Source organism: Acanthamoeba castellanii (genome assembly GCF_000313135.1).
Source record: "Acanthamoeba castellanii str. Neff unplaced genomic scaffold scf7180000084745, whole genome shotgun sequence".
NCBI lineage: Eukaryota > Discosea > Longamoebia > Acanthamoebidae > Acanthamoeba > Acanthamoeba castellanii.
In genome coordinates, this window is record NW_004457592.1 from 410,936 (window position 1) to 423,889 (window position 12,954).

General features: G+C 57.9%; 2 protein-coding genes and 1 pseudogene across 2 annotated transcripts; 2 read left to right on the forward strand and 1 right to left on the reverse strand.

Moving 5' to 3' along the window:
* The first annotated feature begins 1,029 nt into the window (after positions 1–1,029).
* Positions 1,030–5,564, forward strand: ACA1_183450 (annotated as a pseudogene).
* A 279-nt stretch (positions 5,565–5,843) lies between these two features.
* On the reverse strand, positions 5,844–9,274 carry ACA1_183460 (BTB/POZ domain containing protein; the record flags this gene model as incomplete). Its single annotated transcript, XM_004345905.1, has 10 exons — positions 5,844–5,911; positions 5,991–6,151; positions 6,332–6,409; positions 6,620–6,707; positions 6,895–7,651; positions 7,743–7,902; positions 8,029–8,203; positions 8,410–8,500; positions 8,606–8,691; positions 8,896–9,274. The coding sequence occupies 10 exons, from the start codon at positions 9,272–9,274 to the stop codon at positions 5,844–5,846; spliced, it is 2,043 nt and encodes a 680-aa protein (XP_004345955.1).
* A 335-nt stretch (positions 9,275–9,609) lies between these two features.
* On the forward strand, positions 9,610–12,912 carry ACA1_183470 (lysosomal betagalactosidase; the record flags this gene model as incomplete). Its single annotated transcript, XM_004345906.1, has 13 exons — positions 9,610–9,714; positions 9,862–9,970; positions 10,133–10,279; positions 10,360–10,503; positions 10,590–10,719; positions 10,811–10,954; positions 11,113–11,279; positions 11,384–11,445; positions 11,569–11,676; positions 11,875–12,196; positions 12,326–12,430; positions 12,517–12,631; positions 12,756–12,912. Coding segments are annotated over 13 exons (1,815 nt in total), but the record flags the coding sequence as incomplete, so codon positions are not given.
* Positions 12,913–12,954: the final 42 nt, after the last annotated feature.

Here is a 12,954-nt window from a genome sequence, read left to right on the forward strand (position 1 = left end):
GGTACTGTTGATAGGCGGCAGATTGGCGAGGAGGCCCACCTGCTCCCTGAGGCAGAACATCTCATCGAGCAGGGCTTGGGAGAGCTCTTCATCTAAGCCCTCGGCCAGCGCATACTGGCTGAGAGCCAGCACCGCCCTGGCAAACCCAGCAACCTTTAACAAGAAAGATGAAAGTGATTGGCTTGAGCTAACAAGGAAACATGTCGACCATGTTGAAGGTCGACGATGACATAAAGATTGGTCACAATCGATTTCGTGGATGGTCAGAGATGGATAGCGAACTTACCCCAGTCAGAGCATCGCGGGCGGCCGCGTTGACAGGGCGTTCGTCAGAAGATGAAGAAATGCTATCGTGGTTGATGTTGATGTTAGTAGTCATGTCGTGCGTGCTAAGCTTTGTCTTGTTGTGTTAGCCAGTGCGCGTGACTGTTGCTACTGTTGCCACTGGTCCGTCGTTTAAAACGTTCCTCTATTACTAAAACCAGGACCCCCGATTTTAGTAATAGTGGACAAGAGAAATCACCACCCGGAAAACACCCTATCTCAAAACCAGACGGAACATACACACCACGCAAGGTACCACCAGATACAAGAGAGGCATGTGCCACAGCAAGCACCCTACTGTTGACGCACTCCACTGCACCACCGTAGATTCCCTGCAGCAGGAGAACGTTGGGGGTAATGATGAACTTGTTTGGGTCAGGTGGCAGCGCGGGTGTATAGGTACCTGACAGTATGGATGACACCTGCTGGATTGATGATGGGCAGAGATGGCCTGTTTGTCTCGCATGGACAAGCACCAATGCAACTGAGCCTTGGGCTGCAAATCTTGGCCAATAGCCAGCTGCTGAAGGAATATGATTGTGAAAATTCTATTTCATTATCCCTATTTATCGTGCACTTGCATTTCCTTCATCTTCAGGACACGATAGAAGAGCGCTTGTGTGCCCTTGCTCCTTTGGGTCACTCCGGCTTGCATCAGGGAACACATCCCTCACCGAATCGCTTTCGATTTCGGAAAATCTCGCGATGCATCGGGTCAGCTCGACCTGGGCCAACTGCGCCCCGGGCCTCAAATGGAAGTTCGTGGCATCTCTGGCGGCCCTCGTGCTGGGCCTCATCTTCATCGCCATAGGCGTATCGATGAACGTCTACCTCGATCACTACCTCGAATACCGTATCAATGACTTCCTCGTCGTCGATTCGAAGTCCAATTCGGGCTACCCCGAATGGGAGTTTAACGGCATTCCAGCCGACAAGACGCCCCAGTACATGAAGTACTACCTATGGAACCTCACCAACGCCGACGATCTTCGCAATGCCTCTTCTTCATCATCTTCATCTTCATCTTCATCTTCTTCTGCTACTTCTTCATCTTCGCCATCCGAAAATGGCGCGAAAGAGCGACAAGACGAGGAGGTGGTGGCACCTCGCTACGAGCGCGTCGGACCCTTCGTCTACCGCCGATTCGTCAAGCGCGTCAACGTCACCTTCGTCGATGATGGCGAGAAGGTCTACTACGCGCAGTACATCTACTACATCTTGGACGAGCGCCTGTCCAACGGGCGGCCCGACGACCCGAGCCTGCGCGTGACCAACCTCAACTCGGCCTACCTGGCCGTGCTGGCCAAGGTGGGCGGCGAGCAGAACCTCGTCCGCGCCCTCACCGGCCCCACGCTCCTCCAGCTCTTCACCAACCTCGGCCAACCCTTTGGGTACGAACACAACACAACACCACAGCCTCGTGTCGTGTGCGATGGAGTGTCGTCGTGGGTCGTGTCGTGTCGTTGGTCGTGTTGAGTCGTGTGCGGTGTTGGCTGAGTGTGATGAATGCACTCCAGGTTGATCATCGCGGAGGTCACGACGTCGAAGGCGCTGCCGGTGGTGCGCGCTGGAGTGCTGCAGGCCATCGAGAACACCCAGAACGTCTCCTCAGAGGTCGCCCAACAGGTACATAAATTTTTATATTAATTTTTATATTAATTTATTTTTAACGGCTTTTATTATTTATTTGTTTATTTAAAAACAATTGAACTTAATTTTCGATTAATTTCAACATTCAACAGATATTCGCCACCACGTGGGCCAACGCTACCGCGCCCGACCAGCAGCTCTGGCAGACCCTCGGCGTCCTCTCGCAGGGTGCGTACCATTCGCGCCCGCACCGACTCGACGCTGACGACCACTTCATCAACACTCCCCGCGCGTACGTGTAAATACATGGGCTGTCGCAGGCGCCCCGGCTTCCAACCTGTCGGCTGAGGTGGTCGACGCGCTCTGGAACCCCGCGAGTCCCCTGCCCAACCTGGTCAACTCGACCTACACCTCGGCGTTCCTCTGGTTTGCCGCCACCTACCTCCAGGGTACTCTTCTTTGACACGCACACGACACGCACAACACGACCCGCACACGACACACGACACGCACTACACACGACACAGGAATCACGGGCTTATTGGTGTGGTGTTGTGTTGTTGTGTAGACCCGACCTCTCTGCAGACGCTGGCGCAGGTGTTCAGCCTGGAGCCGGCCCAGCTGCAGATGGTGCTCGCGTGGCGCTCCAAGTTCCTGATGACCACGGGCGCCACCTACGTCTTCCAGACCTTCAACGTCACCAGCCTCGACGACCTCTTCTATCTCCAATGGTACCGCACACATGGCACACACGACACGCAACACACACACGGCACACACACGGCACACACGGCACAAGCACTAACAAATGGTGCAGGGGCACTGGGTCGGTCACCAACGGGACGAGCGTTCAGAAGCTGCTGGCCGGCAGCTCGCTCATTCCGCCGCTCGCCGGCATCCCCGAGTTCGCCGTCTGGGCGCAGGACAAGTTCGGCCCCGCCGCCATCACCTTCGACCCCGCCTTCAGCCGCACCCTCCTCAATGGTATCTTGTTCCTTCATTATTTTTTTGTTCCTGTTTCTATTTTAATTTCTATTTCATTCTTTTTGATATTTGTAATAATTATTTTCATTTTATATCTGGTTAATTATTATTTATGATTTATTTGGGGCTTTTGTGCAGGCACGAGCGGTCTGTTCGATTCGACGAATTTGGGCACCTTCCTGTACCTGGTGGCCACCGGCAACGAGGCCGCCCTGCAGCAGCAGTTCCAGCTGAGCCTCGCTCAGGCCGGTCAGGTACGCCACCACCACACTACGTCCTCCGTTCTTCGGCCTCCGGCCTCCGCCACCACGACACACGACCAAATAACCACACGACACGCACCACACGACACACGCAGGTGGCCCAGTACCTGGGCTACATCGGCGAGACGTTCGTGGACGCCGCGCTGCAGCAGGTCTTCGCCGCTGGCGGCGGACTCATCACCACCAAGTACGTTATTACCCTTTTAATAATTAACAATTCAATAATAATAATTATGAATAATAAATATAATATAATAATAAGTATAATATAATATTATAATAATCCTTATTTAAAAAATTGATGTAAACAAAAATTATGGCGAATTAGGACGCCGCAGGAGTGGTTGTGGGGCGCGGAGGACCCGCTGCTGAAGCTGCTGGGCATGCCGGCCACGGTGGCGCTCGCCACCAACATGACCAGCGAGAAGGACGCCCTCAACGGCGAATTCACCAGCTTCCACTACACCGGCAAGGGCAACATCGACAACATCGCCCGCTACATCGACTACTGCGGTGTGTTCCTCGTCTCATGATGCATCCGTGTGGCGTGTGGCGTGTGGCGTGTGGCGTGCGGCGTGCGGCGTGCGGCGTGCGCATGTGTGCGTGTGTGCGTGTCGCTCACACTCTCTTGGTGCAGGCGTGCGCGTCTATCCTGCGGGAACGATGTGGGCCGAGGCCGAGCGGGTCGACGGTACCGAGGGCTTGCAGTTCCGCCCCTCCCTCGGTACCTCTCGCCTCTTTCTTTCGTTCTTTATTTCGTTTTTCGCTGTTCGCTTTTCGACGCTCTTGGTGGTTAACCGGCGGGACGCGTCTGGGGCAGACTCGGGCGAGGAGCTGACGGTGTGGAGCTACGAGCTGGTGCGCCAGATCCCCCTCCACTACGACGAGGGCGTGACCCTCAAGGGCATCGACCTCTACCGGTACTCGCCGCACACGACACACAAGCACACACGACACACACACGCCGCACTCGCGCTCACCGCACACGCACACGCGTCGCCCAGGTACCACGTGTCGAGGAGGTTTTTCCTGCCGCAGGCCAAGTACTACCAGACAATCACCGGCTTCGCCAACATGACCCACGTCTACAACGTACGCTCCGACATCAATTTTTTTAAATAGTTATACTTTTACTAACATATTTATATTTATGTATATATATTTATATACTAACATTCATATATACATTAATATATCCACAACAATCTGTAGAATGTGCCGATCTTCATCAGCAAGCCCAACATGCTCGACTGCGAGGCCGAGTGGCGCGACAAGCTGGTCGGCATGCAGCCCTCCGACGCCGACGACACCGTCCTCGACATCGAGCCCTACACCGGCTACAGTACCCCCTCCCGCCCCCTCCGAAAGAACCCGCCGCCCCCTTTCGCCCCCGTAATTCGCAATCCGGCCGCCCCCTCCCTGATAACCGGCGGCCCCCCCTCTCGCCCCCTCCATTGCAGCGATGAACGTGGCCAAGCAGCTGCAGATCAACATCTACGTGGCCAGCGCCGGGTCGCCGCTCGATCTGTACAACAAGGACTTCCTCAAGGAGGTCATCTACCCCGTCTTCTACGCCAATCAACAGGCCACCATCGGCGGTACGCGCACACCGCACACGCACACGCCGCACACGCACACGCCGCACACGCCGCACAAACAGCACACATGTGGGCTGATGGTGGTGGTGGTTCAGATTCGGAGGCGAGCGATTTCAAGGACCAGGTGTACCTGCTGCTCACGATCCGAATCGTGGTGTTCTGGGTGGGCATCGCCGTGGGCTCGCTCCTCGCCGCGATCGGTCTCGTGGTGCTCGTCTTTGTCATCCTCAAGAACCGGTACCACACGACACACGACACACACCGCACACGCACACGCACACACACTGCATACGCACACGAAAAGCACCACCGCACACGCATGCACGCACGGAACTCACTTTTGGCGCTGCCACACAGTTCGTTCATTCGGGGCTACGAAGTCATCGGCGACCAGTTCAACAGCGGCGGCGAGGACGACGTCTTCTCCTCGTCCCGAAGCCGGGTGCGCAGTTAAGACAAAAGTGTGGAGACCCGGGCCGCACAACACGAGAAGCACACACGACACACACCAACACGACACGCGAGAGAGAGCGTGTGCGATCACCACTATTTATTGCTGCCATGCCACAATTTTGTTCTACGCTTTGCGTTGTGTTTTTTGTCGGAAGTGCGTGTGTGGGTGTGGAGGAGCTGGCGGTACAGCTCCGGATTCCTTGCGCCACAGGCCCCACTCAGCTGTTACCCCCCCCCAATGGTGCTGTGAGTGCGTGTGGCATTGGCGTGGTGTGTGTGTGTGTGTGTGGTGCGTGTGTGATGCAGATGGCGCACCCGGGAAGATATGGCGTCCTGGCGCTTGAGGATGTAAGAGGTGCAAAAGACCTTGAGGTGGTAGGCCTGGTCCACACACAATAGTGGTGCCACAACCCCATCATTGCTCAGCAAGGAGGGAATGTGCCAGCTTGCACGAGCACAGACGAGCATGACCACGGACGGGTGGGCCTTCTTGGCCATGAGGTCACCTCCATCGACAGCATGCCGCCACTGAAGTCGGGGTGGGCCAGCTGCCACGCAGCACTCACCACCACCATCTCCACCCGCGTGCACGTCGTGACGGTCTGACTAACAATGTTGGTTGGATTTTATTTTACTGCAGAAGCCGGAGGAGCTGGCTGTACAGCTCCGGATGTTCCTTGCGCCACTCGCCCCACTCAGCTGTTGCCCACCACTTGTGAGTGTGCGTGCGTGTGGTGTGTGAGGGCGCGCGCGCGGTGTGGGTGGGGGGGGAACGCACCGCAGGATGTGATGGCGTCCTGGTGCTTGAAGATGTAGGAGGTACAGAAGACCTTGAGGTGGTAGGCCTGGTAGTGGTCGGCCAGGTGGAGCAGCGAGAGCACGTTGTCGTGGTCGATGTTGTCGCCGAAGAACTTCTCCACCACCGATCGCAGCCGCTCCCTGCCCATACCACACCATACCAATCAGTTGCGAATATGCAAAGGACATGTTCAACACACACACGACACACACGACACACACGACACACACGACACACACGACACACACGACACACACGACACACACGACACACACGACGCACAATGCAGTGCAGAAGATAAGAAGGGTATGTGGGCGTACAGTTGGTAATGACCGGAGAGCTCGAGCAGGTCCTGTGCGTTGTCCGAGTTGACCGTAAGCTCGTCAGTGTACAGGAATCTGCGCCACATATATGTAATAACACGAAATATAGGAGGTAAGATATCGTGTGTCGTGTCGTGTCGTGTTACGTTGTGTGTTGTTGGTTGGTTGGTTGGTTGGTTGGTTGGTTGGTTGGTTGGTTGGTTGGTTGGTTGGTTGGTTGGTTGGTTGGTTGGTTGGTTGGTTGAGTTTGAGTCTTGGTGTGAGTGTCGTGTGATGATGTGGTACCGAAGCATCTGAGAGATGGGGTCTCGTTCGAACTCATCGATGACGATCTCCTTATCGAGCGCGTCGGACATGCCGCCCTCGAACTTGGCTGCACTCACGCCAAGACCTTTAGTCAGCGACACGACACGACACGACACGACACGACACGACACGACACGACACGACACGACACGACACGACACGACACGACACGACACGACACGACACGACACGACACGACACGACACGACACGACACGACACGACACGACACGACACGACACGACACGCATATACCTTGGAAATACGGCGATCGCACGCACAGCAGGAACTTGTGGCACACGAACACGCCGTGCCCCGTTTCGTTCTCCACTTGTGCCTCTTCTTCTTCGTCTTCTTCACTTTCGCCGCCGCCGCCGCCTCTCACATCAGACGCGCATCGTACGCGCAGGTCGGCGAACCAGCCGTGTCGTCGCAGGAACGCCTCGTTGAGCAGCGTCCCGGGCGGCAGCAACCCGCTCGCGGCCCTCGCCGCCGCCGCCGCCGTCTCCGCTGTTGCCGCGGCCGCCTGCCTCTCGCGCTCCACCTGCGCCTTCTTGGCCAGCTCGTCGGCCTGGGCCTGCTCGCTCCGGACCCGCGCCTGGCGCTCGGCCTTATCGCGCTCGGCCTGAGCCTCGAGCTCGCGCTGGCGCTCGGTTGCGGCGCGCCGGGCCTGGGCCTCGGCGAACACGCGCATCTCGCGCTCGGCCCGGGTCTCCCGCTTCTGCTTGCCCCGGCGTTTGGTCGTGCCCTGCTGGGTCTCGGGCGGCGGCTGCACAGGTTTTAGGTCCGACGCAGGCTGGGCCTCTGCAGGCTGCGGCGGTTTTGGCTCCGACGCCTGGTCTGTTGGCGTCGGAGGCGCTGGTGATGGCGGCTCATCGACATCGCATGTCGAGGCGGCGGCGGTGGTGGTGGGTGTGTATGAAATGCGATTGGCCGTGTGGAAGAGTCGTATGAAGTCGTCGCGCAGCATCGCGTCCGTTCGTTTGATGATCATTCCCGTCCCCACCAGTCTCTGTGCGCAGCGAGTGCTCTTTGTGTGTAAGCGCACACGCCGCACACGCACACAACACCGCACACGACACACGTATGCACGGGTTGCGTACGTGGTTGCGGCCAAAGGTGGTGATCTGGAGGGTGTCGAGCATGGCGAGGAAGGCCCGGTTCTCGAGGGGCGACTTGAGGGGGTCGTAGAGGCCGTTGCCGTAGGCGAACCGCAGCAGCCGCACGAACGTCTCCGCGCCCACGCCCTCGATCTTGTGCTCCCTGTCGACCAATTAAATACATAAAAACAAATAAACAAATAAACAAATATATAAATGGCTAATAATATAAAATTAATATAATGATAATGATGATAATATAAATTAATATAATTATAATAAGTAGTACTTGTTGGGCGAGGCGAGGAAGGACTCGAAGATGGGCGACGCGATGCGGAGGCCGATGATGAGGCGGTGGGCGTGGATGGGCTCACCGTCGACGACGAAGCAGATGTCGGCGTGCTTGGCCACGTTGAAGGTCTCGCGCACGTGCAGCTCCAGCTCGCCCTGCTTCTCCTCCAGCGCTGTGTGTGTGCGTGAGGCCGCACCACAAGAGAGAGAGAAGAGAGAGAGAAGAGAGAAAGTTCATTGCTTGTCAGCCCTCAGCCCACGTGGTACCGTAAAGCAGCCGCAACGCACACACGACACACACGACACACACGACACACACGACATGACACACACGACTTTCACACGAGATACGACACACGCGACGACAGGAGGGACTTACTGACGAAGGAGGAGCGGAGATAGGCGCAGATGGCTTCGGTGCCGTGGCGAAGCAGGTTGTGCGGCGTCGTGAGGGTGGGCATCCCCAGCACCTGTCACGCCCACGACCGCGCCCACGCCATCGTCATCGGTGTCAGCACCACTTGTTAGGCGACGAACGGGGCAAGGTCGATGCAAGGAGGGAGTGGGGGCGGTACCTGGAGGTGGAGGAGGCCGGGCAGGTGGCCAATGAAGACCGGCAGCTCCTTGAACTTGTTGCCCGACAGCGTCAGCTTGGCCAAGTCTGCCCATGGCCACGGCCCAAATAGAATAACGAGGAAAAAGAATTTAAATCCTTTTGTCTCTTTCTTACTTCAAATTTTTTTAAATTTTGCTTATTATTAATTTATTGCTGATACTATTTTGCTTATTACTTATTGCGCCAGTAAAAGCAATTTTTTTAAAAATAAAAAATAAGAAAGCAAGGGGAGGGGGTTGTGCAACGAACTGGTGAGGGCGACGAGTTCGATGGGCAGGTCGGTGAGCAGGTTGTCGGACACGTCCAGCTCGTGGAGAAACGTGAGCTGGCCCAGCTCGCGCGGCAACGCCGCCAGCTTGCACGAGCGGAGCACGAGCACGACCACGGGCGTGTGGGCGTTCTTGGCCAGCACGTCGCGCACCACCTCCGGCGACAGCACCCCGCCGCCGGCCTGGCCGCCGCTGAAGTCGCGGTGGGAGAGCTCCACGCGCTGGCCGGTCACGCGGGCGCTCACCACCACCGTCTCCACCCGCGTGAACATCAATGACGAAGACGACGACGATGAGAGCCACGACGACATCGATGACGATGAAGCCGGTGGCGGAGCTGCCGATGATGGTGACGCCATGATAGTCGGTAGCTACGAGAGGTGTAGAGTGCAACTGAAGGTGATTGCGTTGCAGTCGGTACCTGAACTTGTGGCAGTTCAGCGAAGTTAAAACAATCCGCACAGCTGTTTCTTAAGAAGTGTGGTGACGAACCACAATGACGGCTGGAAATATAATATTGTTGGGTCCCTGCACTGGCGCGCAAAAGTGAAACCAAAAAGATGAAGATGGCAGTGCGCCAATGGACCCAGGTCCTTGTTGGGCTCTCCTGCTTGTTGGGTTCGCTTCTTCTCGCTCACCCCATTCATTTTTAGAAGGAGTTATTGAGTTGGGAGATTCACTTTCTCTCTTCATCTTTGGGGGGCGCCCCAAGCAGGGTTGGCGCTTCCTCTCGCGGCTGGCGACTCGTTGCCGCCCTTCCCCGGCCCCGCGCCTGCCGCGCGCTCCTTCGTCGTTTCAGGTTTGCCCCCCCCCCTCTCCTCGCTTTCGCTCTTTTGGTCAACCTGCGCACACGCATGACCGCACACACTGCACATTGCGCACACGGACCACCGCACGCACGCACGCACACACCCGGCGCACGCGCACAGGGAATGCGTTTGTGAAGGATGGCCAGGAGTTCAGGATTGTGAGCGGCTCGATCCACTACTTCCGGTCCCTCCCCGAGCAGTGGCCCGCGCGCCTCCGCACCCTCCGCTCGTGCGGCCTCAACACCGGTACAACAACACGACACACGACACACACGACACACACGACACACGACACACGACACGACACACACGACACACACGACACACACGACACACACGACACACGACACGACACACACGACACACTCAACTGTTCGTGTCGTGTCGTTCGTGGAACGCGGCGGCCAGTGACGACCTACGTGCCGTGGAACCTGCACGAGCCGACGCCGGGCCAGTACGACTTCAGCGGTCGGCTGGACATCGTCCGCTTCATCGAGGCCGCCCAGCAGGAGGGCTTTCTCGTCATCGTCCGCCCGCCGCCCTACATCTGCGCTGGTTCGTACCCAACCCAACGTTTTAGCTCCGAACTGTGTTTTTTTAACTCCGAACGAACGAACGAACGCCGCGTTGATCAGAGCTCGAGTTCGGCGGGTTGCCAGCGTGGCTCCTGAACGAGGAGGGCCTGCAGCTGCGCTGCTCCGATCCCAAGTACCTGAAGCGTGTCGACAGCTTTCTCGACCACTTCCTCCCCATGCTCGCCACCTACCAGTACTCTCGCGGTACGCGCATGTGTCATGTGTGCGTGTGCGTGTCGTGTCATGCATGGGCGAATGCTTTGCATTCTGATGGTTGTTGGTGGGTGCAGGTGGTCCGATCATCGCGATGCAGGTGGAGAACGAGTACGGGAGCTACGGCAACGACCACCTCTACCTGCGCCACCTGGAGCTCAAGTTCCGCCAGCACCAGATCGACGCCATCCTCTTCTCCTCCAACGGGTGCTCCCCCGTCATCCGCCACCTTAACCTTAACCAGCGCCACCTTAACTAATCCGAACGCCACCTTAACTTCGTTTGCTGACGTGTACAGGGCGGGCGATCAGATGTTTGTGGGCGGTGCGCTGCCGAGCCTGCTGCGCACCGTCAACTTCGGGACCGGGGCCGACGTCGAGGGGAACCTTAAGGTCCTCCGCAAGTACCAGCCCTCCGGCCCGCTCTTCGTCACCGAATTCTGGTACCGTGTGTCGTGTTATGCATGTCGTGTGCCGTGTGCGTGTGCGTGTCGTGTGTCGTGTGTCGTGTCGTGCGTGCGTTCGTGTGTGTGTCGTGTGTCGTGTTGTGCGTGTCGTTCGTGTGCGTGTCGTGCGCTGATGGTTGGAATTACGAAAAAAGGGACGGATGGTTTGACCACTGGGGCGAGGAGCACCACACGACGACGCCCACGCAGTCGATGAAGACCCTGGAGGCCATCCTCAGCAACAACGCCTCCGTCAACCTCTACATGGCCTTCGGCGGCACCAACTTCGGCTTCACCAACGGCGCCAACAAGGGCTACGGCGGTACGTGTGTGTGTCGTGCGTGTCGTGCGTGTCGTGTGTGTCGTGTGTGTCGTGTGTGTCGTGTGTGTGTGTGTGTGTGTGTGCTTAATTCGATGCTTGCGCAGAGACTGATCCGTACCAGCCGACTACGACAAGCTACGACTACGACGCTCCCGTCAATGAATCGGTACACGCACCACGCACCACCGCACACGCACCACCGCACACGCACCACCGCACACGCACACACCGCACACGCACACACCGCACACGCATACGACGAGCTAAACGGCCTTTCTTGGGGTGGCAGGGAGATGCGACGCAAAAGTGCGCGACGTTCCGGGCGCTCATCAGCCGCTTCATCGGGGCGCCCCCCGTGCCCATTCCGCCTCCCGCCCCCAAGCTCGCCTATGGCTCGGTACTCCCCCCCCCTCTACCCCTTCGCTTCTATCTTCTCTTTCGCTCTTTCCCCTAACTTTAACTTACCGTCGTGTGTGTGTGTGTGTGTGTGTGTGTGTGTGTGTGTGTGTGTGTGCTGTGTGTGTGTGTGCTGTGTGTGTGTGTGCTGTGTGTGTGTGCTGTGTGTGCTGTGTGTGGTGCGGCGTCGATGCAATAGTTGGCGATGACGCAAAGCGCGTTCCTGTTCGACGCGGCGGTGCTGCAGAGCGTGACGGCCCGCACCGTGGAGAGCGCCACCACGCTCCCCATGGAAGCGCTCCACCAGAACTTCGGCTTCGTGCTCTACAGCGCCACCTTCGATGGCCCGCTCAGCGACAAGCTCTTCGTGCAGGACCTGGCCGACCGCGCGCTCGTGTTCGTCGACGGGGCCTACAAGGGCGTGCTCCAGCGGTCGGCCACGCTACAGCTGAGCATCTCGGCCGGCCCCGGCGCCCACAAGCTCGACCTCCTCGTCGAGAACATGGGACGCATCAACTTTGGTACCTCGACACAACACACGACACAACACGCAACACGCAACACGCAACACGACACACGACACACGACACACGACACACACACGACACACACGACACACGACACACGCTTAACCGCACACGCACGCACAGGGCCATGGTTGGCGGACAGGAAGGGTATTACGGAGGGCGTGCGGATCGGAAGCCAGTTCCTGTACCACTGGACCATGCGCGCACTCCCCTTCGACGACCTCACCCGTACGCACCGCACACACACGCGCGCGCCTGTCGTGTCGTGTCGTGTCGTGTGCGCACTCACCGTGTGTGTCGTGTCGCGTGTTCAGGTGTGCCGTTCGGTCAGCTGAGTGCGGCGCCGTTCGCCGGCCCGACCTTCTTCCGGGGCAACCTGCACATCGCTTCGGCCGCGCAGCTCAACGACACCTTCCTTGAGCTCCCCGGGTGGACCAAAGGCTTTGCCCTAATCAACGGCTTCAACCTCGGCAGGCACGTCTCACACACACGTGTCGTGTCGTGTCGTGTCGTGTCGTGTCGTGTGTCCTGACACGCGTGTGCGCACACGCAGGTATTGGAAGATTGGGCCGCAGCAATCGCTGTATGTGCCGGCCCCGCTGCTGCGCGTGGGCGACAACGAGGTGGTCGTGTTCGAGCTGCATGGCACCAACAACAATCGCGCGCCCAGCGTCGTATTCACCAGCTTTGCCCGCTACGGTCGCGCCTGATTGCCATTTTTTATGAAAGAAGGGCGAAGGGGTCTGTCATTA